At 39.8% G+C, this 27,723-nt stretch overlaps 2 protein-coding genes across 2 annotated transcripts in view; one reads left to right on the top strand and one right to left on the bottom strand.

Annotated features, from left to right (window-relative positions):
* Positions 1-27,723, top strand: part of Cask (calcium/calmodulin dependent serine protein kinase) — a 390,111-nt gene that overhangs the window by 221,116 nt on the left and 141,272 nt on the right. The window contains 2 exon segments of the mRNA XM_032890511.1: positions 3,290-3,367; positions 9,789-9,861. Of these exon segments, the coding sequence (XP_032746402.1) occupies positions 3,290-3,367; positions 9,789-9,861 (151 nt within the window).
* On the bottom strand, positions 17,160-18,388 carry Gpr82 (G protein-coupled receptor 82). Its single transcript, XM_032890510.1, is given in 2 exon segments — positions 17,160-17,856; positions 17,858-18,388. Coding segments are annotated over 2 exon segments (987 nt in total). The 3' UTR covers positions 17,160-17,400.

Below are 27,723 nucleotides of genomic sequence, written 5' to 3'. Positions count from 1 at the left end.
GGCCTTGGTGCCCCACCATGAGATGGATCCCAAGTTGGACTTCTTTTCCTTCAGTGTCTTCATTTTTGTCTCTGTACTTCTTTTAGACAGGTACAATTGTGGGTCAGAAATTTTGACTATGGGTTAGTAACTCTGTCTCTCCACTTGAGGCCCTGTCTGTGTACTGGAGGTGGACTCTTAGAGTTCCTTCTTCCTGATGTTGGGCATTTTGGCTAAGGTCACCCCCAATGAGTACTGAGAGTCTCTGACCTCCTGGGTCTCTAGTACTTTCTAGAAGGTTCCTCTCATTCCCCCATTCCCTGAGGCTGCTTATTTCTATTCATTCTCTTGGCCCTCTGGGCTCTCTCCTGTCCCCCCAATATCTGATCCTGTCCCCCCTTTCCCGCTTCTCCCTCTCCCACCCAAGTTCCTCCCTCCCTCTGCCTCCCATGATTATTTTCTTTCCCCTTCTAAGTGGGATTGAAGAATCTTCACTTGGGCCTTTCTGCTTGTTAAAACTTGTTATGGTTTGTCTGTGGGTCGTATCCTAGGTATTCTGTACTTTTTGCCTAATATGCACTTATCAGTGAGTACATAGCATTCGTGTCCTTTTGGGTCTGGGTTACCTCACTCAGGATGATATTTTCTAGTTCTAACCATTTGCCTGCAAAATTTATGATGTCCTGTTCTTAATAGCTGAATAGTACTCCATTGTATAAAAGAACCACATTTTCTGTATCCATTCTTCAGTTGAGGGACATCAGGGTTGCTTCAAGTTTCTGGCTATTACAAGTAAGGCTGCTATGAACATAGTGGGACACATGTCCTTGTGGTACAGTGGGGCGTCTTTTAGGTATATGCCCAGGAGTGGTATAGTTGGGTCTTCAGGTAGAAAATTGTATAATACTAGATACAAGCATAGACCAGTCAGTGGAAGGGAAACAGAAACCAAAAGAAAATGTGCCTATGGGCTGTATGATCACTGGAGATACTAGTATTTCAGATATGTCCAGAAACAGATTGATCCATTCCAATAACTATAGCACTGGTCAGTAAATAATTCCTAATCATGTCACAACATGTCCCAGACTTACACTTTGACCTTGTATTACTTTGTTACCTCCCTACCACTATCTTCTTTTCCCATCTCATAAGTCTTCCTTTAGCTCTCAATACAGATTCAGATTTTTTTTTCTTTTTTCTTTTTTTTCGGAGCTGGGGACCGAACCCAGGGCCTTGTGCTTGCTAGGCAAGCACTCTACCACTGAGCTAAATCCCCAACCCCTCAGATTCAGATTTTTATTACTGTATTTTGCAATCCATTTGCCTTTCTCCTTCACCCCACTTTTTGAGTGATACTTATGTTTTAATTTCAATAAAAAGGGAAATTGCCTAAATAGAAGAAATCCCTCACTATGAGATTTCATTTTTTAGTCCTCATACATCAACTAACCAACTTAAAACTATAGTCAGTTCTAAAAGTAGCATTTTTCACTCCACACTAAAAAGAAAGAAAGAGAATGGTCAGCTTTTCTAGTAATCAAGAAAATATAAATGAAAGCAAGTATAAACGACTGTTTTCCTCCTCTCTGGCAAAGATGAAAAAGAGGAATCATTGTAAGGGTATATGAGAGGAAAGGGCACATTCACACTCAGCAACAACAGTACAATTGATAAGATATGTCTGGCAATATGGATTGCAAAAACATTATTGCAAATACCTTGACCTAGAAACTTCCACAGAATGCTCCTCTAGCACATGATCAGAATTGTTCACAACCCATGTAAGCCTCGAGTACATGGGGGAATTTAAAGAGAAACTCACAATTTTTTCATAATAAACACTTTGAAGAATTTGATTTCACACTGAAAAATGTCCAAGAAGTATAGCGCGTAAAGATATGGAAATGTTTCACTTGCTAAAGCCACACTGAGAACCAAATGATACAGGTAAAAGTTCTGTGCACTGGGTATTCTGCAAAGTATTGTATTAGCGTGTGTTGGAAGCATAAACTGGTCTTTAGGACTTTATACTCTTGGGCTGTTTGATGGTGTACACTTGTTCTTTGATATATATTCATCCCTTGGGAAAAGCAATAAACACAACCAGATAGATTTAAAGCATTGGACACTGCCAGGCATATTTGAATCCTGTCCCTATCACTTTAACCAATATCTAGATTTACTTTGGAATCAAATTGTTGACTTTATGGTGTGCTTAGCTGTAAGTATGAAAAGAGACCTGACAGACTGCTTCCTATGAAACCTCATAATAGCAGTGTGTAAGTGCCTTGACTTTGCATTCCAGGAGTTTTTGTGTTGCTTGCAATAATTATTTGAAAACTGACCTAGTGAATTTCAAAATATTTTATAAGCCTTAAAGCATTATGAAAAATTTTACTGTTAATATTTGAATTATTTTTAATATAAGTAATGTTATATGAGTTTTGTGTGTGTATCTGTATATTTGTGTGTTCTTGGGTTGCATAAAGCCTAAATGTTACAATGCGGACGGCAACTTGTTAGCAGTTAAAAAGCTGTTAGGAACTGAGGGAGTTTTCTTTATAGATGGGAATGGAGGGGGAGTGGACCTAGGGAGATGGTAGGGGTTGGGTGGCTAGAAGGAGGGAGGCATGGAGGGGAAATTGTTGTTGGGATGTATTGTATGAAAGAAGAATCTATTTTCAATAAAAAATAAAGCAATAATAGATCAATCTATGTACACTTTGATTTTCTTAAAATGTCATTGGGTAGATTAGGTCAAAGTGATCTGACCTAGCAGGTGAGATTTTTAGAACTAATTTACATTTGAGGGCAAGGTAGTATCAGGTCATTACCAACACACAGTGTAAGAATATGTCAGCGATAATTGATTTGGGTAATGGAAGGTAAAATAAATAAATTCTGTGCTGGCTTATTATTTTTTCTCTTCACAGCATGCAACTTAAATTTCCCATTTATTGGTAATAACTATTGCAAAATGTTGTAAAAAGATTTGTATCCTTAAAATACATTATTCGATGTTGATAATTTGGAGATTTAATTAAAAAATTATCTCCATCACCTTTAGAGTTGCTCCCTTGTGAGACTTATTACTGTTTTATTTGATATGTCCCTCAATATTTCTTTTTCTCTATTCTCAGCAACTGGTTATAAGGCCCTGTACAGTTTATATGTCTTTCATTGAAAGAATGGAGGTTTAAATAATGTAGTCAGTAGTCAGCCAGCTCCCAACAGTGATGTTTGTGCACTTGGAATATTGTCTTGGAAGGTTCTCTTTGCTAATACTCTTTTTCACATTTCTCTGCAGTATGGATGGAGCAGATCTGTGTTTTGAAATTGTAAAGCGAGCTGATGCTGGTTTTGTATACAGTGAAGCTGTAGCCAGGTATGTAACTGCATCTAATCCCCAGAAGTAAAGTGGAAGTAAAAGAAAGAAATGACCAAGAAATCACAGGAAGTAGCCTGTCTGCAAGCACACTGCACGCATCTCTGCAGATGCTATAGTTGCTTCAGTGTGCTAGAAGCTCGACCATAGAAGAAAAGGTATAATGAACGGCAAATACTAGCTCTGTTAACATGGCTCTGGTTTTGCACACAAATGCTTCTATTTTACTGATCCCTGATTCCTTTCTACAAAGAGGGGCCTGGGAGGCCAGGAATTAAGCTCGAGGATTTTATTTGATGCTCAGCCTCGGCAGATTGTGCCTTATTAGTTCTTCACTTTGCTTTTTTGAGATATCAGATTATTATGTGGCCAGTTCATCTAAGAACAGCACAGAAGAGTAAGAGGAACCAAAATAAAAACACCATTTTCCTGCTTTATATATTGCCTCAGGCCAGTATGTAGTCTCTCAACCGAGTGATGACTGTTACACTAAGTGGAGCAGTACTCATAAAATCTGAACAACTCAAAAGAGAAGTAAATATGAAAAATTATAGTAGCCATGAATGCATTGCACCACTAACCTACAGACATAAAGCAGTCTGGCTTTCTGCTTTCGGTTGTATTCAGTCACAGCATAATCGTGCACAGTAGGTTACCAATTTGATACATAAAGTAAAGCATCCCTCCCTCCCTCCTCCCTTCCTCCCTCCCTCCTTCCTCCCTCCCTTCCTTCCTTCCTCCCTCCCTTCCTTCCTTCCTTCCTCCCTTCCTTCCTTCCTCCCTTCCTTCCTCCTTCCTTCCTCCTCCTTCCTTCCTTCCTTCCTTCCTTCCTCCCTCCCTCCTCCTTCCTCCTTCTCCTTCCTCCTTCCTTCCTCCTTCCTTCCTCCTCCCTCCCTTCCTTCCTTCCTTCCTTACTTCCTCCCTTCCTTCCTCCCTTCCTTCCTTCCTTCCTCCCTTCCTTCCTTCCCCCCTCCCCCCCCCCTCCCCTCCTTTCCCTTCTCTCCTCCCCCCTCCCCCCCCCCCTCCTTCCCCTCTCCCCCCCCCCCCTTCCCCCTCCCCCCCTCCCCTTCCCCCTCCCCCCCTCTCCTCCTCCCTTCCTTCCCCCTCTCTTTCCTCCCTCCCTCCTTCTCCCCTCCCCTTCCTTCCTCCCTCCTCCTCCTCCCCTTCCTCCCCTCCTTCTTCCTCCTCCTCCTCCCTTCCCTCCCCCCTTCCTTCCTCCTCCTTCCTTCCCTCCCTCCCCTTCCTTCCTCCTCCCTCCTTCCTCCTTCTTCCTCCTTCCTCCTCCTTCCTTCTCCCTTTCCTTCCTCCCTTCCTCCTCCCTTCCTCCCTCCCTTCCTCCTTCCTCCTCCCTTTCCCCTTCCTTCCTTCCTCCCTTCCTCCCTCTCCTTTCTCCTTCTCCCTCCCTCCCTTCCTCCTTCCTTCCTTCCTTCCTCCTTCCTCCTCCTTGCTCCTTCCTCCTCTATCCTTCCTCCTTTGCTTCCTTCTTCCTCCTTCCTCCCTCCCACCCTCCCTTCCTCCTCCTCCTCCCTTCCTCCTTCCTTCCTTCCTCCCTCCTTCCTTCCTTCCTTCCTCCTCACCCTCCCTTCCTCCGCTTCCTCCTCCTTCCTCCTTCCCCTTCCTCCCTCCCTTCTTCTTCCTTCCTTCCTCCTTCCTTCCTCCCTCCCTCCCTTCTTCCTCCTCCTTCCTTCCCCTCCCTTCCTTCCTCCTTGCTTCCTCCTTCCTTCCTTCCTTCCTCCTTCCTTCCTTCCTTCTCCCTTCCTTCCTCCCTCCTCCTCCCTCCTCCTTCCCTTCCCTCCCTTCCTCCCTTCCTTCCTTCCTTCCTTCCTTCCTTCCTCCCTCTCTCTCTCCTTCCCTACCTTCCTTCCTCCCTCCTTCCTTCCTTCCTCCTCCCTTCCTCCTTCCTCCCTTCCTCCTCCTCCTCCTTCCTCCTTCTCCTCCTTCCTTCCTCCTTCCTCCTCCCTTCCTCTCCTTCTTTCCCTTCCTTCCTTGCTTCCCTCCTTCCTTCCTTCCTCCCTCCTTCCCTTCCCTCCTTCCTTCCTCCCTTCCTCCCTTCCTCCTTCCCCTTCCTCCCTTCCTTCCTTCCTTCCTTCCCCTCCTCCTCCTTCCTCCTTCCTTCCTTCCTCCTTCCTCCCTTCCTTCCTTCCTTCTTCCTTCCCTCCTTCCTTCTTTCCCTTCCTTTCTCCTTCCCTCCTTCCTTCCCTTCCCTTCCTTCCTTCCCTCTTCCTTCCTTCCTTCCTTCCTTCCTTCCTTCCTCCCTCCCTCCCTTCCTTCCTCCTTCCTTCCTCCTTCTTCTTCCTTCCTCCCTTCCTTCCTCCTTCCTTCCCTCCTTCCTCCCTCCTCCCTCCCTCCTTCCTCAGTCCCACTGGCCACAGCATGGTGAAGGTTTAGACTCACAGAACTACAACGATCTATTAAAATGTTTTGTCATTCGAAAAACAGTTATATCAAGTGTCCTAGGGCTATCCCATCCTAGGACATAGTTGGAAACAACTGAGTAACTACCTTAACACAACCTCTAGCCCAATGTAGATTGGCTGAGGATCAAAGGCTCCAGTGTCAAAGACGAGGTGGCTGTCAGTGTTGCACAGAATAAGAATAGCCTCAGAGGGATAGTTGCTTTTTTATGTATCCTCCTGGAGCTGTGGCAGAGAAGCCGATGAAAGCTTAATGTGTTAACTGTACTATTTACTTGCCTCACTGACATATGGCAGAATGAAAGCTAAGTATCCTCTTGTATATCATGCTTTCTAAAGTGCAGTTTTAGGTTCCAGTTCCCTATTTTGACCTTATATCACAGTTATTAAATTGTCATTCTTGACTATGCTTCCAAAGTAAAAAGCATACTCTAATACTCTAAACTGTCAGTATTATCTGGATTTTCTTGTGGCGTTGTTGTAAAACACCTTATCAAAGTAAATTGAATTCAGACTTTTGCATACACACAAATTTCTTAAAGAATTCAAAGAAACTATTGTATGTTTTTTTATCACCAAACTCTAACCTGAACCTATGACCTCTCACATGCTGATTAGGTGCTCTGCCCTATGCCCTCTTTTGTAGTTATTAAAAACAACAGAAAGTAAGAAAAATCAAAATTTCAGAATTTTCAGTCTTCAAACTTTTCCTCAATGAAGGGAGGTGATTTGTTGGTTTTGGTTGGGGGGGTATTTGTTTGGTTTTGGGGGATTTTTTGTTGTTGTTTTTTTCCCCTTTTGATAAACAGTAACCCTGGAACATGGTGTACATGGTGGCCACTACTTTTCCTTTCATTTCCAGTTTTTGGTGCCTTTTTTAGTTTGCCTTTATATTCAATCCTAGGTCTACGGTCAGTCTGGGTCTCAGCCTAGACATGTACAGGTAATGTCATGTAGTGAATTGCCTTCTGGGCTCTCTCATTTTTGAGACTTATCAAAAAGATAGATGTTTGTGTATATATCAGGATGAAAGCTTATTGATTTTTTTTTTAAAACTCACTTATATTTGCTCTTAAAACGGTTTTATGAAAGGAGTTCATCAGAATGGAATGGGAAACAACAGGAGTGGGACCAGTAAGTAACATTATTCAGAGAGCAGTTTGGACACACTTTATTGAAGTCTTTGCTTCGTAACAATGAAAATGGAAGCAGGGAGACTCGGGTACCATTCATTATTAGTTGTGTTCCCTCTTATACCAGATCGATAACTCTTAATGGTGGGGAGTGTTTTGCCAGGTAACTTCAAACTTTTCCTTTCTTCTCTCTGGGTCTATGATTTTCCGTGAGGAAATTCAGCTTGTATGGATATTCTAGTGAGTTCAACTGCAAGACTTGGAGACTCAATCAAATGGTTAAAGCTGTTTGGGTTCAAGAAGAGTAGGAAAACATGGCCCAAAGCACACATCTGCATGGTGCTTATGAGCCCAGCTAATGAGTTCTTGTTCTTTTGTCTGTGGAATAAGCAGACATAAGGTCATCGACTCCAACTCTTAAAATCAGAGTGATGACTCCCCTAGTAACAAGCTTTCCTATGTTGTGAAGTTTGAAGACAACCAAAAGGCCCATCTGAAGCCCTGAACTGTCAAGGCCTCCCCACATCACTTCTTCCCACATTAACATACACCTCTGGTCCAGAACAAATTCTCTACTTAGGGTTAGTGGGATTCCACATATTTGAGGGAGAATTTCAATTTTGAAACATGTTTGTTTTATAACTGACCATGGTGGTTGGCTTATATTTACATTCTCCCTCAAGCTGTCCATGCTTCAAAGATCCCTAGTTCTATTTACCATAGATAATATTTACCTAAGAACATTTCAGAGATACAATCTCTTCTGCCCAGCAAATATTTAGAGGTTTTAACCCATTTTGACCTCAGGAGGAAGCTGAGTCATCTTTCTTTACCATCAAAAACACCTCCTTCTAGAGAAAGGAAATGGACTATTGGACAGTTGTTTCTTTGTATAGGATTATCATTTTTCCAGATTCTTCAGGAAGATGAAGATAAATATATGCATTTCTGAGGCTTTCTAAAAAAATGAACTGTGATTATTCATGAAATTACTTATATGATGTAAGATTCCACTATGTTTGCATATTTGAATCAACTAATAAAGTACCCCATTTTCTAGTGGCAGAGAATTAAATCTAGAGCTTCGTGCCTCTTAAACAAATCCTCTGTCACTGAGCTTCATTCAGCCAAATAATGAACTCCAATGATAATCACACTTTAAAATGCTCAGCCACTGAGTTTTCTTTGGTTTTTAAGACTAGATAATGAGAATTTTCTTTTCGCAGCAGATAATTTAGGTGGCTAGCTCAGTACTATATATTCAAAATAGTCTGCTCTGTGGGTATATGTCCACTTTGCTTAATTTAAACCCTCTATTTTGACATCTGGATTGACATTTTAGACTTTGACTGAGGTTAATAATAGTGACTTCATTACAGGTTCCAAAGCATCATGACACTTGTTATTAGCCACTTCAGGTGATCACAGTTCCTCCAAGATCTACTTTGAATGACTAAAAGACCCCAATGCTAAGTTAAGTCTGCCCTGATTTTAAGAAACTTAGCTATAGAGTACACTGGACCAGATAAAACCCTTATACATCCATTCTCTGAAGAGCATCCCACTAAGAACTGCTTAGAGTCCAGGTATGAGGAGATGATATGTACAGCAAAAAGGGAGCTGCTTTGCATTAAGTTTGGAGGTTATTCTCCTCTACCTCCTATTTTTAAGAGAAACTTGTAATCTGTTATAATACATAAAATCATCCGTATGTTGACTAGATGGATAATTGTATGAGCATGTTAAACAGTAGTGTACTGAAGAAGAAACTTGGTAGAAATCTTTCAGTTATTTTGTCTAAAGTCATAAACACATTTGTAAGGTGTCCTATGAGTGCTCTAATTTAAACTGTTTTGTTTTGTTTTAGTGTAAGAAGTATACTGTCTGGAAGTACAACCAAGTTTAATAAACACTATACAATAAAATGTTGAAATAGAGCATTGCTGTACCGTGGCTGCTTGAGATGAAAAGACAGGACATCCATGTCTTGCCTTAGTTTGACCTCCAAATTTTGTACTTTATGATGGTATACAAAAACGATGTGCAGTCAGTAGAAAGTACACTTCCAAGTTTTGCTAGGCTAGTGATGCGTATGCACTATGATGTGGCTAATGTTAGTGTTTTAAGAATACCTAAAGCAAAAAAAGGAAAAAATACCTACAGCAAACTGAGGCTTTAATGTTCAGACATAGGTTAGGGGTGTGTTTGATGCACTTTCAACCTACCATATTTTCAGCTTCAGATGTGTCTATCCAGATATAAACCCATAATAACAGAAAGAGAACATTTATACTCTTGTCATCTGTTGCTAGTTGACCCCGTTAGAACCCTGCAAAAACATTAATTCCTTCTTTGTTCTTTTCCTGTACCCAGTGGAGGCTTCTGTAGACCCCAGCTGACGAGCAATAACTTTTCTTTGTTCAAGAGTGCCCTCAAATAAAGCCTGATTACATTGCAAAGAGAATGTGTATGGGCTCTGTAGATTCTTCTCAGGTCCAAATGAAAACCAAGCAGAGAACTGCTTTGAGTGGCAGACAGAAGGGCACAGCTCCTTTAGTCAGAATCATTCCAATACCTCCGAGCAGTTTCCTTCATAGCAATCTTTTTTTTATTATTTTAGGTTCACCCCTTTAGTATGTATAGCAATGCTGTTTATTAAATTATGTGGAAATCTTTTGATGACTCAGAAGAACATTCTGTTTCTTAAGGAAGCATATACACTTGGCAACATTTTTATTGTCTCACTGTCTTGTCTACAAATGAAAGTTATTTGTAGCCAGCTAATAAAGGAGGGAGTTATAAAGCAGGGATACTGTGTATTAATTTGGACAATGAAAGTTTTTTACAGTTTTAGATTTCTCTTTTATTTTACAGCCACTACATGAGACAGATACTGGAAGCTCTACGCTACTGTCATGATAATAACATAATTCACAGGGATGTGAAGGTAAGTGTTTCTTCTCACTACCTTTAATGTTTCTGAAGGGAAACTAGGTGATAATAATAATGATAATAACAATAACAATAATAATAATAATAATAACCAGAAAATTTCTTTAATATACAGAGCATCTTAAACTTTATTTGCAAATAAGAATTAACTGCTTCATACTCAGAGTCATTATACTAATTTTTAATAGGAACACTGTGATTTCACTTTCCTTAGGTTTTTTTTCCCCTAAAAGTTTCGTGTAAGCTAATGTTTTTCCTCTTTTGCTATCAGATTAAAAGCAAAGCCAAAAAAGAGGAAACAAAACTATTTTTTAAAAAATTAACCATATGTTTAAATTTATCATTTATTTTTCTATAACTTTTCTTCACCCAGATTTCTGTCTTTCAAGTAAAGCTGAAGTATTGTAAACTGAAAGAAATAAGAGACAAGCAAAGGGCCAAAGTAAAAGACACCCCTAACGAAAAAGCAGTTGTCAGCCAAGTGAGAAAGTTGCCTTGGAGTCAGAATCTCCTTTGTGCTCTTTGCTGACTCACCACTCCTTTACAGCGTCATTGCGATTTGCAAAGGAGTAAAACACAGTGTTAAAAAAGATAGGAATTGTAAAAGAAGCCAGTTTATTCCAAAAAGTTACCTCCTAACTTCGTACACGCATACCTATTAGCATAAAACAAAAATAATGAGTAAGACTAGAAGAGACTTAGTGTAAGTTATAAATCAAATTAAAGAAAATAGAACCAGTGGGGTTAAAAACTCCTCGCACTACAAGTCGATATAAAATATTTTTATTGGATATTTGTATTTACATTTCAAATGTTATTCCCTTTCCCTATTTCACGGACATAAGACCCCATTCCATCCCCCTCCTCTTTTTCTATGATGGTGTTCCCCTCCCCATCCACTCCCCTTCCATGCCTCCCTGCCCTGACATTCCCCTGCACTGGGGGGTCCATCCTTAGCAGGACCCAGGGCTTCTCCTCCCATTGGTGCCCAACAAGGCCATCCTCTGCTACATATGCAGCTGGAGCCATGGGTCTGTCCATGTATAGTCTTTGGGTAGTGGTTTAGTGCCTGGGAGCTCTAGTTGTTGGTATTGTTGTTCTTATGGGGTTGCAAACTCCTTCAGCTCCTTCAATTCTTTCTCTAACTCCTCCAATGGGGACGCTGTTCTCAGTTGAATGGTTGGCTGCTAGCATTCGCCTCTGTATTTGACATACTCTGACAGAGCCTCTCAGGAGACAGCTATATCCAGTTCCTGTCAGCATGCATTTATTGGCTTCATCAATATTATCTAGTTTTAGTGGCTGTATATAAATGGGCTATATACCTATGTGGGACAGGCTCAGAATGGCCATTCCTTCAGTCTCTGCTCCAAACTTTGCCTCCCTATCCCTTCCTATGGATGTTTTTGTTTCCCCTTTTAAGAAGGACTGAAGCATCCACACTTTGGTCTCCCTTCTTCTTGAGTTTCATGTGGTCTGTGGATTGTATCTTGGGTAATTCAAGCATTTGGGCTAATATTCACTTATCAGTGAGTGCACACCATGTGTGTTTTTCTGTGATTGGGTTACCTCACTCAGGATGATATTTTCTAGTTCCATCCATTTGCCTATGAATTTCCTGAAGTAAACTGGAAGTTTAGAAACTAAGAGGCACTGGAGAGGCAGAGGCAGGTGTATCTCTGAGTCTGAGGCCAGGGATTACAGTAAATTCCAAGATGGCCAGGAATACACAGAGAAAGGGGAGGGGAGGGAGGGACACAGAGAGACAGAGAACTAGGAAATGTAGATAGGGCTACAGACTTAAATAGAGTAGTTGTCAAGGAAGGCACATGAGGTTGAGGTGACATGGCACCCAAGCAAAGGCTTGAAGAAACCAGAGGGAGTATGCTGAGTCAGGAAAAGAAAAGCCATCATGCTAATACAGAGACAAGAGAGCGGGCATCTCTACTCCACTGTGGCCAGGTCAAGTGGTCTAAAGTCAGAATAAATTAATAGAGAGTAGAGATGATTGTACTCAACTGAAAGCAGAATAGGTGGCAAAGATATATATCTTTGAGAGAGGGAGAGTGGGGTGGGGGGAGAGAACACAGATTGTAGCTGTATTTTGAAGGTTGTATCAACAGAATTTCCTAATACTTCTTAAATAACTTACCTAAATTTAGTGGAATTCCTGGGCTTCTTCTAGTGGGTGATCCTGCTGGCCAGTCATTGTAAAACCTTCATACCTGTTAGGTCTCAGGACATCCATGTATCTAGAACTGCACCCCTCACATACAATACCAAAATATTTCACGTGATTGAAAATTTCACTTATGTTGTTATGTTAATCTTTGTTTACTTCCTTTTAGTTAGTGAAGAAAATAGAAAGCCATGACAATACTTCACTTTCGTGAGGGAAATTTCAGTTTAACTTGTCTCATCTAGCTAACAGTCAATTATATTCACATTCTCTCCCCCCCTTTTTTCCCTCCCCTCTCCCTTTCTTCTCTCTTTCCCCTTCCCTGCCTTGCCAGATGATCTAAGAGCAGATTTTATATTGAGTAACTGTATTTTTTCCTCTGCTTAGTAGTTGTTTCCTTTTGAAGTCATAGTAATGAAATTGAAAGAGGTGTTTTGGTTAGCTTTGAGCATATAGTACCACATAACCACAGTGGAAACTGCTGGCTTTGGAGAAGCAGTTTCTCAAGAAATTGCACTTTTTAAAATGGTAAGTCTTTGCAGTTTAGGGAGCTACGTCATGATGATGTAGGATCTCCCACCAGTCTACTAGTGAGATTGGGGTTTGACAACTGGTTGTGGGACGCTATCTAAGATGTTTTAATATGCTTAAGCGGTACCCTGGCCTTTGCCCATTAAATGCCAGGAATATCTCCAGCCCTCCAATTTGTGGTAACCAAAAATGTCTCCTGAGTCATAAAATTGCCCCCAGGTAGCGCCCAAAGTTCTAATACTATATTGTGTTTTACATCCTTGTAGGTAAAACACTTTTTTTCATCCATCTTCTTCTCTTTATCTTGTGAAAAGTTAGGGAAACTTATATTATGATTAAGTGATACCCCCCTTTGTCCTCTCACGCCTAAATTCAGAGTACTTTGGGGGAAAATCAGACCATTGTCAAGGTCAGTGCAGCTCCTAGATCCTTGGCTGACTCTTGATCTGATCCCCTCAGCTCCCCTGGACCCCAAAGCATTGTCTGGGTTTGCAGAGACACAGTACTCTTCGGCCCTCTGTTTCTCTTTATCCCTCTGATCTACCTTTAGTAATGGAAGTCAAAGTAAAGCAACTTTCCAGGGTACAAGCTGCTTGCCAAACACAATTGCTCTCCATTCTGAGTGGGGCCTGGCCCAGGAAGTTTCAGTTTTTAGTTCTCAAAACTGCTAGCCTCAGATGCACATACAGTCCACCTAAGGCCTCTACCTCAGTGTTTCTGGCTGTGCTTCCCCAGTGGTTTCCTTTGCTGCCTGGGTCAGCACGCCTGACTGTTCTTTGGAACTCTTCTGCTCTCAGTTCTCCTTTCACGTGCGAAGTGCCTGACGTTCTTATAAATATGCATTCTTCACGGTTACAATACACAGTGGTGGCCACAGCAGTATGGACTTCAGGAGATACTCCTTCCTCCTGTGTTCCCTCTCTGGCATTTCTTTTATACCAGCTACTACAACAACTCCAAAAGTCCCTGTGTTACAGTTTTAAAGAATTATTTCTCATCAAAACCAACTCACTTCCAATTCCTTTTTTAATTGAGAACATTTTTCATAGAATATATTCTGATTATGGTTTTTCCTTCCCCATACTCCGGTTCCTCCCCACCTCCCTCCAGTCCAGTCCTCCTTCTGTCTTTATTATAAAAACAACACATTGATAATTAGTACTTGGGCATTATTCTTATATTTTTGGTTGTGAGCCTACCCTTTAACAGCTGAGCCATCTCTCCAGCCCTTGGGCATTATTCTTAAGGTCCTTGAGCCTCTTGTGCACATTTTGTATAGGCTCTTAATTGTCAGACTCTGAAAAATTCCCACAAATTTTTAAAGGATGAATATTTCTTTTGCTTATTAGAAATAGCTCCCTCCAACACTCCTCACCCAAGCCCAGGGGAGCAGGTGTCATATAACCAGACAGGCTTTTCTATCAATTACAAAACGCTTCTGTCTTTAGTGACTTTTGAAACGACATCAAAGGGAGTAGGGGTACCAGATGGCAATCCCCAGCTTTCAGCTACACTACCGAAATGCTCAGCAATTTCTCTTTGTGGTTCGCCTGCAGGCTTTCCTGTCCCCCACTTATTCATCATAGCTGCCGCCCTGACAGGCTGTAAGACCAGGAAGTTCTCACCAAATCAGAACGAAGGGCCATCTTCTTCTCCTACCCAGGGAGGGCAGACCTGCTTCAGATTAAATAGTGATTCTTAAATTTGGTTTGCCCAATCTTAATGGTTTGAATTAATGGTTTATAATTTCACAGTTGCCTTAAGGAAAGTGTGTCTGAGGAAGGAAGAGAAGGGAATCACTCCTGTTTTCTATAGTTAAAATATTTGAGATTTCTAAAATATAAACTTTAAAATTAGGGTAGATTTAAAGAGTGATGCTTTTAAAAAATATTTTTTCTATACTTTAAAATAACCAATTCTTCAATACTATGAAAACTTCAACATGATTTATATAAATCATACAAAGACAAATATATTGAATAAACTCAATGTATAATTTAATATAGCTTCCATTTTATGTCAGAATGAGCAATCTGAAGAGAAATTGCATACCTCTTTGCATATTACCTTTTAAATATTAATAACTCTAGTTTAGCAATATCATTTATCTTTAACATAGTAAATAGAACTGTAAGGCAATTTAAAAAGGAAGAAAAGAAAACCAACAGTAACAACAACAAAAAGATGAGATCTCATTATGCAGTCCTAGTTGGCCTGAGACTAGAAGATCTGCCTGCCTCTGCTTCCCAAGTACTGAGATTAAAGGAGTGCACCACTGCACCTTGCCTGTGCAAGGAATGCTTTTTAATTATTTTATTATTTTATGATGGGGTGTTTTGCTTGCATGTATGTCCATGTACTTCGAGGGCATTAGATTCTCTCTCTGGAACTAAATTTTCAGGCAGTCATGAGCCACATGAGTGTTGGGAATCAAACCCAGGTCCTCTGAGGAGCAACCAGTCCTCTGAGCAGATGAGCATTTTCTCCAGCTGCAAAGTGATTTTTAAAGAACAAGTTTTAAAAGTATATGTATATTTGAAACTCGGTACAGTGAGTTCATATGATACAGTCTCCATAAAAAATTCTGATCATTTCAGTTCCTCTTAGTCTAATCAATTTGGGGTTTAAAACTTATTTAGTAAGGATAAGTTGGAACTTTGGAGAACACTAGGCATTTCAGACAACGCACTTAATGTGGAGTTATTCTGGGCTTTGCAGATTTGCAAAGTCACTACTTAGACACCTCAGTTTTCAGCCTGTACAGGTCACCGGATTTCTAGTTACCCTTTGTCTCTGCATGTTACTGAACCAAAAACTTAAATGGTCCTATGAAAAAATAAGTATTCAGACTAGGGAGATGGGTACAGACTGGGGAGAAGTACTCAGTGCCCAGCATCCAAGTCAAAAGGTAGGCTAGGTGACACATACTAGTAATCCCGGTGCTGGGGAGACAGGCACATCCCTGGCACGTACTGACCAGCCAGCCTTCTATGATCTGCAAGCCCAGGTCCTAGTGAGGGACTACTCTTTCAAAATCAACATGGATGGCTCCTGAAGATAAAAACGAAAGTTAACTTCTAGTCTCTACACCCAAGCACATGTTCCAACACATGCACCCACACACGTATCCATGTACGTATGCAAACAGAGACACAGAAGAATAGATATACTCTGTAAGTACCTGAAGCCAGAATGTGTTCCAGCTTTGGCTATTTTCATCTCTCAGTTAAGGAATGAGTTAAGAAGAACAAGGATTTACTAGGTTTCTTCAGTATTGGATTTTGATGAGAACTACACAAAATGTCTACTAATTTTGAGCTCTTAGAGAATCTATTCAATGAGTTGCTTCTACACTTCTTGTTCAGGAACAAAACCTGCTATGAAATTAAAGATCTGTAGACGCACATGAACTTAATGTAAACTTCTCTTTGAGCACCAAAGTGATCACCATGTGGAAGAGAGGTAAATGAGCCTTTGAGCAGTTCCTAACGAATGTGCCCAGTGGTTGATTTGACTCAGCTGTTCCCATTCAAGAAGAGAATGCAAGTGCCAAGGAAGTAGCAAAGGAAGCTAGGGCTTATGGTCATTTGGAGAGCACATTGTTTTATTTTTAATCATAATATACACAATACAGAATATAATCACTCTTTTTCCTACTGGCAAGATTACATGAAAGAAATTATCACTAAGAAATGATTGCTTCTTAAATATACTTAAATACTGGAGGAATTGGGATAACCAGTTAACTTCATTTCATATCTGGGTTTTTTCATCAGTAAGTGCATTAACATGCTTTGTGGTTGTGATGATTAAAATTATAATTGGGAACTGTATACACAGAGTGAGCAAGTGCTGACTAGCGGGTAGCTCACAATAGGAACAGTATCTGATTTAATAAGAGTGATATGAACCAGGTCATATTTTCTGTTCCATAATTTAAAAAAACTAATATATAAAGAGGGCAAGTAATTTGCTCAAGATTCTCCAGCTAAATAAGAGATGGAGCTCGTATTGAACCCAGAGAGTTTGAATCCAGAGGCCAGCCATTTAGCCAACATGATTACACTTCTTTATACTTCATTTGTTTAGTTTACAATAATTAATTAAACATAACTCTATAGCAGGTACTGTCATTATTGATAGTGCCATTATTTATATTGGAAATATATGAAAATAGGATATAGATGGGCATATAATTGTGTGTGTGTGTATAGTTTTTTATTTTGACAAGTATAATTCAAATGTAAATAAAATCTATGTATTAAATATTAGAATCATTGAATATTGCCTTTCCCAGTAAAATGAGCCAAATAATACCAAATTGACTTCACACTGCATTATTCATGCAGTTAGATGGTATTTAAATAAAGACATTTCTTACTGGTTGACTTTTCCAGTACTTACATTTTTGTAATTATTTTTTCAAGTTACAAAGAAAATCAAATCTGACCATAGATAGGTACTTGCATTAGATTAGAAAGCAGGCAAACCCCTAAGCCTTTTCGGTTCTTCATCCTATAGTCATAAAATATGTGTTTTGAACAGAAGATCCACAACTGATGGAAAACAAACAAACAAAAAATGTCTGTCTTCATACACAGTAGAATCCTTCTGGTATGCTTCACTTGTCTCCAAAAGTCTCTGCCATCTCACATTTCAGTATAAGTAGAACTGCAGGTCTCATTTTATGCATATATTTGTTTTTAAACCCATAGAGGTTTTCATGGTGCCCGTTAATGTCACTAATAGAGTCACATGCATTTTTTTTCTATTTTGTGGTGTTTTCTATCCAAAAGCCAACCATATGGTAGTATGTGCAGTGAATTAAGATTTTGTAATGAGATCATATAGCGTCTTCTTGAATGTTTTATCTAATAAAAGAAATATAATGGGGTCTGTACTACTTCTGGCAGATGCAAGACATGTGAGGATATTTTTTGCTTCTATTAAATAATTCAGCTGCTGACAGTCTTCTTCCTTCTGGTGCAGAACATAAAAAATGGGTTTAAAAATACTGTATGGAAGAAAGCAAACTACTAGGAGGACCTGGATGATCAAAAGGTGTCTTTTCACAGATCTGTAGGTCAAATCTCTCTCGGTAATGGAGGTACAGGTTCTTACTCTTCTCAGATGGCTAACAAAAGAATAGTATGATGTTACTACTACTAAAAATGAGAATCCAATAAATGTGGTTCCAATGAGACCCGCAATCTGAGAAGGACTGGCTCCCAGTTCCATCCGCCGATTGTAGCAATGGCTCTCTCCATCTTCTGTAGCCTCAAACCACTGAGTAGTATAGGATAACTGGAATGATTACGACAAGCACAACTCCCCATATGTAAATACACGTTGTTCTGGCAAACTTGGGCTGGCGAAATCTTTTCAGTAAATGACCATAAAATATTCTCTCATAGCATGAGGTGGCCTCTTGCATGGACTCCTTTTTCATTAAAGTAGCATAGCGGCTTATGGCAATCCAGCTTAAAATTATGAGGCTGACAAACATACTTACATGCAGGGATAGAGTTCCCAAAAAATTGACCAGTCTGCATTGTACAGACTGATATTTCCAATAAAAACCCCTCAAGAAATATGCACCCATGAAAGGCATAGCAGTACATACAAGTAAGTTTGCAGTTACAAGATTGGCCAAGTAGATATGTGTTGATGTTTTCTTACCTATTTTTGTTAAAAATACCCACTGAGCAACTGAGTTTCCAAAGAGACCAACAATACATAAAAAGATGTAAGTGATTGGTAAAGCTGTGGTAGAAATCACGGATGGTTGAATGCATGTCGAGTTATTATTCATTTATATTAGATTTTCTTGATTTTTGTCACAGGAGCTAGAATGGAATTATATATACTTAATATTAAAACTAACAACAAAAGGCATTTTTTTTGTTTTGATGGAACAAGAAAATCCAGGTAGCATCTTACCTTTTCTAGTTTTCACAGTGGTCCGGTTAAAGTAAAAGCAGCAGTATTTAAAGCCTTCGTCTATAAAACAAAGTTTGATACGAATAGTTAATTAAATGCCTGACATTTACCATTTGTAGGTTTGACAAATTTATACTTCTTAGATTATAAAGCAATATGTAAATGATGATAGATTTTTGCCTAGATATCTAAAAGCACAGTAAGAGGACAGTGGTACAAATGTGGACACATTGACAGGTAAAACACATCACTTTATAAGATAACTTAAGAATTAATCGTTTTTATTTGCAAGTTTTTATATGTAAGCTTTTATTTTTAAAACTAATAAGTAAAAGCTAGTTTTTAATTCCAACCTTGATTATATCCAGTAATCTAGAAGTAAGCCTTATTCCAGATGAACAAGATACTCAGACAAGATCCTGAATAAGGATTAACTCCAGAACCCGTGGTCATTACAAGGTCATCAGTAATCTCTCATTCCAAATACTGCTAAACTCTCACACTTCAATAAATTACATTATGTGTCAAAGTTAGCCTCGGTGTGCTTGATGGCTAGAGTACCTAATGTGTCCTCTTCTGTAGTGTAGTATCTGTGGGTTTCAGGGTTTGTTTGTTTGTTTGTTTAGAGGTTATAGATTTTCAACCTAGAATCAATGTAGATGTGGATTTTACTTTTTTAAATTTATTTTTTATTATATGTGCATGTGGGTGTTTTGCTTGCACGTATGCCCATGCACCACGTGCATGCAATGCCTGCAGACGCCAGAAGACAGTATCAGCTCCCCTGGGACTCGAGTTACACACAGTTGTGAGCTACTGTATGGCTGCTGGGCTCCCTGGAAGACCAACCAGGGCACTGAACCACTGAGGCACCTCTCCAGCTCTGGTGTTTACTTTTTGATATATCTTCTTTTTAAGTCTTTGCTGCTGCAGAGGGCTATGTGAAAAAGTGAGAAATCCCAACCAGGCTCTCTTCTGTTTTGCCTTATTTACTTTTTCTCAGGTGAGAATGGGAAAGTTACTAGGTTTTGCTCAAATAACAATCATGATTTCTATCTTCCGAAGCTGAGGTTATCGTTGGCAACCTAATAAATTATATTTATTGATTTTTTTTAAAGGCACATGATTTCTCTGGTTTTGCCATTGACTTTTGGGACACCATATTTTAGCAGAGTTTCTTAGTTTTTTGATTAATCATCTTCTCTCTTTTGATGGTAAACACGAAAAGGTTTTCTCACAATGCATCTTGTGATCTCTGCCTCTCAGGATTGCATTCTCTACCTCACCTCAGAATCCTGGTCTTATTATTTCCTGTATCTTGAATTGCTTTAAAATTATGTCACATTTTATAAAAATGAGGATCATTTTATAACACATTATCATTCTGAAACAGCTTTTAAGCCAATCTCTTACCAAAACACTTAAAAGACTATGCAGTTAGTCTGCATTCAAGTACTGAGACCTTAATCATTTGCTGTCTTCATTTTCTTTCTTTACAGTTTTTATTCAGAAATTGCACCACATGCTTCACGGTGCCTTTATGGATCGCAGTTGTGTAGACTCTTAAATATGCCACCTTAATCCGTAACCTTGTTGATTTCAAAATCAGGCAAATCGAGATTGAAGTGAACCAGTTCATTTATTAAGAAAAAAAATTCCTTCTGTTCAAAAGAAATTTTGGTTTTCCCTCAGGGCCAAAGCTTTTTTAAAGGGATGGAGCTTCTTTTCTGAGAAGCAGTAGCCTCTGCCTCACAGAGATAATGCATTCCATGCTGAGAGCAGCAGAGGCGACAGGACATCTATGAATATCGGTACAAGTATTCCCTAAGGAGAGGAGAGCACAAGACCATTATTGAGAAGCCGGATGATGTCGAGTCACTACAAAAGCAAAGGCCAACTAGCTCGCCATCTTCAGCTTCCAAAGCTACTAGAAAAATAGTTTCCGAAATTTGTAAAATGCAATTAAACTTGAGAAGTCAAATAAAAGTGAGTTCTTACAGAATTGCTTAGAAAATGTTTCCAAGTGTGCATTCTCCTCAGCAGAATGTCTGTGTACACAGTGTGCTCGTTCGACAAATGAGAAAACTTCTACAACTCCAGCAGTTACTCATGGCTATTTAAACACTTCTTATGCTGACTGCCTTATTTAATGATCAGATTTTATAATTCAAACAGTCTAATCCTTTTATACATTTATAAAGTTAATTTTTAAGCTAAAACTGAACAAAAGCTCACCCTTACCTGTATGAGTATCTTATGTTCACTAAGGTTTCACACTCACAATTCCCCGATCTTCACTCTTCCAGTGTCCTTAATCAGTCTGAGTTGTCTTACATGACACTAAGTACAACTTGGAGAAAAAGGAAATTAGACTATTGAAGAAATTCAATGGCTATGGTAAATATTGCAAGCGCCTCCTCAAAAAAAAAAAAAAAAAACCCAAAACAACCCTCATTTCTCTATTCCTTCAGTGGGAGGAAGTTAGTGGGCTATATATATTTAGTACAAGTACATACTTTATAAACAAATATATGTGTATTTAGTGTACTTATGATTATTTCATGGAGTAGCTTTATTATTGTGAGAGGCTGAAGTTACATTTCCAAGATTTAGCCCCCCAAAACTAATTCTTTTTCTGTAAGTTTGATAGAAGGAGCTACTTTCCAGTAACTCAATAAAATGCCAACATAAAGTTGTCTCTAAACTTAACTACAAAAATCATTTGTGGATAGTTTCTTTGCAATCCATCTTTTCCAAGGGTAGAGGAAAACAAAACTTCAAGTTTTCTTATTTATACCAGCTTGCTCAAATCAAATGTCACTAGGCTGGATTAAAATCCATGGTCATCAGTGGTCTCTGCTGGTTTAAGGTTGAAAAAGCTGATGCTCAGAGATGCATCTGTATGCTCAGACTGTACATACATAGGGACTTGAACCCAGTTTGGTCACTAGTAAGCAACTTTGCTCTGCTTCTAATTGGCATGTTCTACCTCCATTTGGAGCTGAAGTAGTGAGTACATGTTAGAACATTTTATGATGGGTTTTGGAAGTAGCACGTATGTTTCAAAACAAGTTAATAGTTATAGTCTGAACTGACCATAAGTGAAGGGTAAATGTACATTTAGCACTGACCACTGAGCTACCTGCCCCGTTCAGCCAATTCTTGTTTCCAAACCCAAGTCCGCCTCATCTGCTTACCACTCATCTAGTACGTAGACGTTGAGAAGTTGGGTTTACTCAAAGATTGATCCTGAGAAGCTGGATAAGGCTGCAATCGGCAAAGCTCTGTCTTGGAGAACTGGGTTACAGGAAGGGCAGGAAAGCCTGGGTTATACAGTGGCACAATGGAAAGTTAGCTCTGTGCCCATTCCCCTCCTGGCCTCTGGCTAGAACTTAATGAACCTTGATCTCCTGAAGAAAGTTAAAACACACCTGCAAGTTAACCTTCATAGCAATTTGGATGCTTTGTGTTAACTGATGCAGGAATTGAAAGAACAAAGAGAGCCACACATTCTGATATTATCAGAAAGTCACCAGGAGTTGGAGGCAGGGTGGGGGTGGGGGGGGTCGATAAATCCAAAACTTGTTTGGCAGTTAACATTTTTGTCATTTAGGTGTGCTTTTCTTTAGCATTTAGAGCCAAACAGGTAAAGGTAACTGCTTGAGAAGAAAAAGGGGGTTGAGCACTTCATTTCCCCCTACTATCCCACTGCATGTTCAGTCTGGCCTCTTCGGGACATTTGCATATCCGCAAACCTTTCCTAGACCCGAAGTTGCCCAAGATGGACAATTGCTTAAGAAGGTGGCCATTGTTTCATCTCAGACTGCTTTGGATTTTACTGTTGTACGTTTTCCTTAAACAGCACAGCTGACTCAGATATTTATTGGAGTTTTTACCATATTTCTAGCAGCACATGGAGGTCCCAGAAATAGAATGCAAACCAGAAACTAGGGTTTTATAAAATCCAAGGAAGATGTGATGTGTTATACAGACTTGAGCTGCTCTGAGAATTCGAAAATTAGTGAATTGGTAAATCACAATGGTTCTTTAAAATAAGTCAAAGGAAAGAACAGAGCGCATGTGATGAATGATGGCAGAAAATGAGGCTCAGGGAAGGAGCGGCTCACATGAGACTACTAGGTAAATACTATAAAAGGTTTTGAAGACAGTAAACAATACTCTCCAATGGTAGAAAAATTAATGGCAGGAAATCTAAGCTAACAAAAATATTACTTGTCATGGAGCTATTTCAAGAACATTAAAACAAGTTGCAAGTACTCTAGGAAATAGTGTGCCCATTTGGCATGGTACAAGTGTTTTCTGGCCCTTTGTATACTCAACATTCTCCTCTTCGGAGCGCTGTTTCTTTTGTCCACATGTAAACGTCTTTATCTGATTTCTTCTCATATCTTCTGCCAACACTCCTCCCTACGGACTCTTCTGATCCTTCTGGTCCGCCTCAAGTGACGTTTTTAAATCTGGCCCCTGGAATGAATGCTTTGGAGTACTTTAGGAAGAGTGATCCAAAAGGCAGCCATGCGCCCATTCTGTTTTTCCACCCATGGCGAGCTGTTGTTACTGCCTCTATCAACTTTGAGGGCTGGGTTTAAAGGTCACTTACTAATCACCCTCAAAACCAAAAGCAGGAGTACATGAGATACCTTAGTCATACCTGAACTGGTGTGTTTCAAATGGGAACTTATTTTTGGCTCTCCAAGCTAATATCTAAACTGGCTACGACTGGACAAATTAGAAATTGTCCATCTGACCAATCAGAAGCTCGGGGCACTGAGAGGGAAGCTGTTGTGCAAGACAAGAACATGTGTCTAAATATGTGCTCATTAGAACATCACATTCTTGATTTACCTCAAAGGGGTTCAGTTCAATGCTTACCCAAGCCAGTTAGCTTTAGACATGCAGTGCAGTCCTGCTACTCAAAGCTGTGGTTTGTTCAAGTTCAGTGATTCTGTTCTCTTTAGGATGTGGTATCTGGCCACAGCCTTGTTTCCAGAGCTACTGCTCTCAGGTCCTCACATCCTACTACAAGAAGCTGTAGTTGTGGAAGAGCCTGGGGTAACTAGGGTTTTAGGAGGAAAGCTCTTTCTCCAGCAGCCCTAACAGGCCGGCCTTGCCCACCCATCCTAATATGCCAATTCAAGAAGCAAATGACAAATTGTGAAAGGCAGAGAAAGGAGAGATGATCCTGTGCACATCAGAAAGAGGAACAGATAAGTGTCTGCTGACCCCGCATCCCTCTGCAGGGTACTGATATCAGCTGTAGGTTTTAAACAGAGGACAAATTGAGGCAAGGAGGCAAGAGCTGTGCATAGTTGAACAGCCTTAGTCAAGGTGTAGCCAGTAGTTTGTGTGACTCACAGGTCATTGTCTCAGTTCTGCTTCAGCACAGGTGATCTGTAGAATCTCTTATTGTTCAAGGGAGTAAGGATGGTCCTCAGGAGCTGACTGCTCATGCTATAGTCCTCACTGTGGATCACTGCCCTCATCTAGGTGACTTAGGATAATAATTGAACATCTGTAGGTACCTCGTAGGCGTCTAGAACAGGCCTTGGTAAAAAGCTAACACTAAGATGCCCCCTTTACCCCTGTCTTTGTGTCCTTGGCCTCAGTGGACAATGGACTAAGTGATCACTGATACACACCCCTTGAGTGATTCATATTGACATATGGAGACATAACTAATAAGCCAGATTTAGAGGGATAGGTACAAAATGAAGGCAGAGACACCAGGCTTACACTGTGCTTTTAGGTGACTGGGGGCCTGAATGAGAACTCAGTGCTTTTTAGGACCATCAGGGTTTCCCCGCCTCTTTCTGTGCAAGTGTGCATGTGTCCATGTATGTGCAGGAACCAACCGTTCTTCTCTGTGGGTAAAGATGGAAATGGGCCAGCACTTCTTGTGTTACTGCCGTGCCTGTGCTCTTTGAAGTGTACAAAGAAACTTATTTTCTTTCCTTAAAAGCAGACGTTTCTGAAAATAAAGCATTTGACGGGAGTATGGGAGGAATGTGACCTATCGAGAATTACCACAAGTAAACATGTGCCCATATCACAACACAGCAAGTGGGAATGTAGAGAGCTTAAAATCATGTATCAGTGCCCAGAATTCTCCATGCTTCTTTCCAAGAACTAGGTCGTTTTATTAGTAGCCACTTTTGAATCTCTCAGTAAAATTGTCTTAAGATTAAGGCTGTATTTGTGTCCCTTTCTGTCTTTATTCAGGATGGGGATATTTCAAGGTCCAGTGAAGGAGAATTGGGCATGAAGTCTTCTTTCCTGTATCTCTTAGTGTTTAAATTTAGTTGTTCATATTGAGAGCCCCAAATATTGAAGTACTACAGTTTATGTGAATTTCTTTTAGAACATTTGGTGATAGCCAGGCATGGCAGCACATGCCTTTAATTCCAGCACTCAGGAGGCAGGGGCAGGTGCATCTCTCTGACTTTGAGGCCAACCCGGTCTATACAGTTCCAGGTCAAACTAGTCTATCTAACAAGACCTTGTCTCAAAAAGGAAGGGAAGGAGGGAGGGAGGGAGAGAGGGAGGCAGGCAGTGGTAGCACACCCCTTTAATCCCAAGGAGATCTCCGTGAATTTGAGACTAGCCTGTTCTATAGAGGTAGTTCCAGGACAGCCAAGGCTACACAAAGAAACCCTGTCTCGAAGAAAACAAAATTTGTTAATAAATGACAACCACTTAACTACATTTTATAATTACATACATACATACATACATACATACATACATACATACATACATACAAGGTTTAAGATATCTCTGAGATAAATTCTTTTATTTCTTCAACTTTCTAGATGGTTCATGTACTTCCACAGAAGACAAACAAATTTTCTGTGGTAACACAACTAGGCCTTGAGTTGACCACAAGTATTAAATGCTGTTTTATCCCGACTTACATTAAATAAGATAGCACTCACAGAATCTGTTTTATTTTATTTAAAAAGACATTTCATACAATACATCTTTATCATATTCTTTCCTCTCCCCCAAATCCTCCCTACCCAAATTCACATTCTCACTTCCTCCTCCCCCTCTCTCTTTTGTCTCTTTCTGTCTCAAAAAAAAAAAAAGAAAAAAGAAAAGAAAAGAAAAACAAATGGAAACTAAGTAAATGAGATAAGTAACAACAAAAAGGAAAGGTGACCATGAAAAACACATAGATTCTGTTTTGTCGTTATTACTTCTGATAAGGTGACAAGTATCTCATATCTCCTTTGACCAAATAGCTTTCACTTAAGTGAGCTTTTCATGTAATCTGCAGGTTATAGTTTGAGATCCTAAATTCAATGTCACCCTTTTCCCCAGTGGATTTTAGCAATCATTGATGATCCCTACCAATCTCGGAGCCTCGCCCCTTGGTGCTTGCATCTTGGTAATCTTTTGATGTGTGGGAATAGTTTAGAGTTGAAATTAGTCATTTCAAGTCATCATTCCAAACAAGTATACATGTATACATGCAGGGCTCTGTTTCTAATATTTTCTTGTTGCCATTCTTTTAGGAAAAACCAACCTGAAATGTGTTGATTTTAATAATACTAAGCATGGATGCTTGGAAATAATAAATTCGTTTGAGTTCCACATCTCCAGAAATACCTAGTAGAAAGCAATTGGAGAGAAAACCTTCCTTAAGTTTTACCACAGAACACCTCTGTAAGCTGCGTGCTACTTCAGAGCTGTGGCCGGCAGAGGGCAGTGTTTCACCGCAACAAAGCCCCAATACTTCCTTTCAATTTGCTGTTTCCAGCTGGAAATGACTGCAGTACAGGCTGGGGAAAAACAAAAAACAGGGGAGCTTATTCTTTTAAGCTCTAAGAAATCTATAGATGTCCTTTTTCTAGTGCATGAAAACCACTTTAAAAGTGATAAGGTAAAAATAATTTTGAAACAATAAATTATCTCAAGATGAAAACTCAGTGCCACTCATCAGCTATGAATAGGATGAATCATTTGAGGCTTGTTTTTGTCTTGTCTTGTTTTAATGATTATCATGAGTCGCTTTCGTGAAGTATTCATGACTCTAATCATCTTGGAGGTTAAAAGAAAGTCTGGCAAGCCGATGTGGTGGTGCACGCCTTTACTCCCTGCACTCAGGAGGCAGAGACAGGTGGATCTCTGTGAAGGTAGTCTGTCTTCTAGGACAGCCAAAGCCACATACTGACATCCTACACCCATTAGAAGAAGAAAAAGGAAAAAGAAAACAAAAACACTCTAACATTTTAGCATGGGACACTTCTGTGATCATCTTCTGATATTTAACTTCTAAAATAAAATTATGGCAGCTGATGGATATAGTTTGAAAAGTCGGAAATTCTTAAGGGCTTATAATGAAATTCTCTGAAGAAAGTATTAGAAGAGATACCCTTTCTCCTCTGCTGTCCTCACTTCCTCCAGCAGCCAATCAGCTATGCTGATCCTTTCTCCTAAAGGTGCCTCACAGCTCAGCTCTCTACAGCAGGGGCACATCCATGGTTTTATCCCTGAGAACATTCTGTTTGTCACTAAATCTTCAGTCACCCCTCCCATCCTCCGTGGATGTCTCACATAAATACACAGTTCCCTCGTCCCACCTCACAAACAGAAGAGCTGGCAAGTGAAATCACTCAAAGAACTCACTTTTTCTTAAAGAAATGTCTCCTGTCCATTATCACCTTTTTAGAAAGTAGTTTGAATACACTATTTTCATTTGAATCTGCCATATTTCTTTTAATATGCTTTTACTTTTGATGTTCTGACAAGGCTTTTATATTCTTTCCTTTAAGTGCAGTAAGCTGGCTCTCTCCCTAGGGATTAATAAGGTATGTGTAGCTTAGAGTCCACTGTTTCCTCAGCAATGTTCCTCAAAGGAAAGAAAATTGTGCTTTGCAAAGGGACCTCACATATCCCAGGCAGGTCCTGGAGCTGTCGAACTGCTTTGGTTCCTTCTCATATTAAAACCTACAGCAAATGTACCACAAATCTAGGCCATTGCCTTTGTAATTTTTGTCCACTATGAATATCCATTCCGTTTCTGTCCTTGTAGAACATCAATCTGACTTGGCAATAAAACTAGAAGAAAAAATCTAGTCCTGCTAGTTCTAGAAGTTTATTCAATCCTTCAGTGACATCTACAGTCCCACAGCCTGAAAGGATGTAGAAAAATGAGTCTTCCAGAAGGGTAAGGGAGCACTTCTC

This window comes from Rattus rattus, chromosome X (assembly GCF_011064425.1).
Source record: "Rattus rattus isolate New Zealand chromosome X, Rrattus_CSIRO_v1, whole genome shotgun sequence".
Taxonomy (NCBI): Eukaryota; Metazoa; Chordata; class Mammalia; order Rodentia; family Muridae; genus Rattus; species Rattus rattus.
The sequence above is the reverse complement of the archived record's forward strand: the minus strand, read 5'-3'. Positions and strand labels throughout refer to the sequence as shown.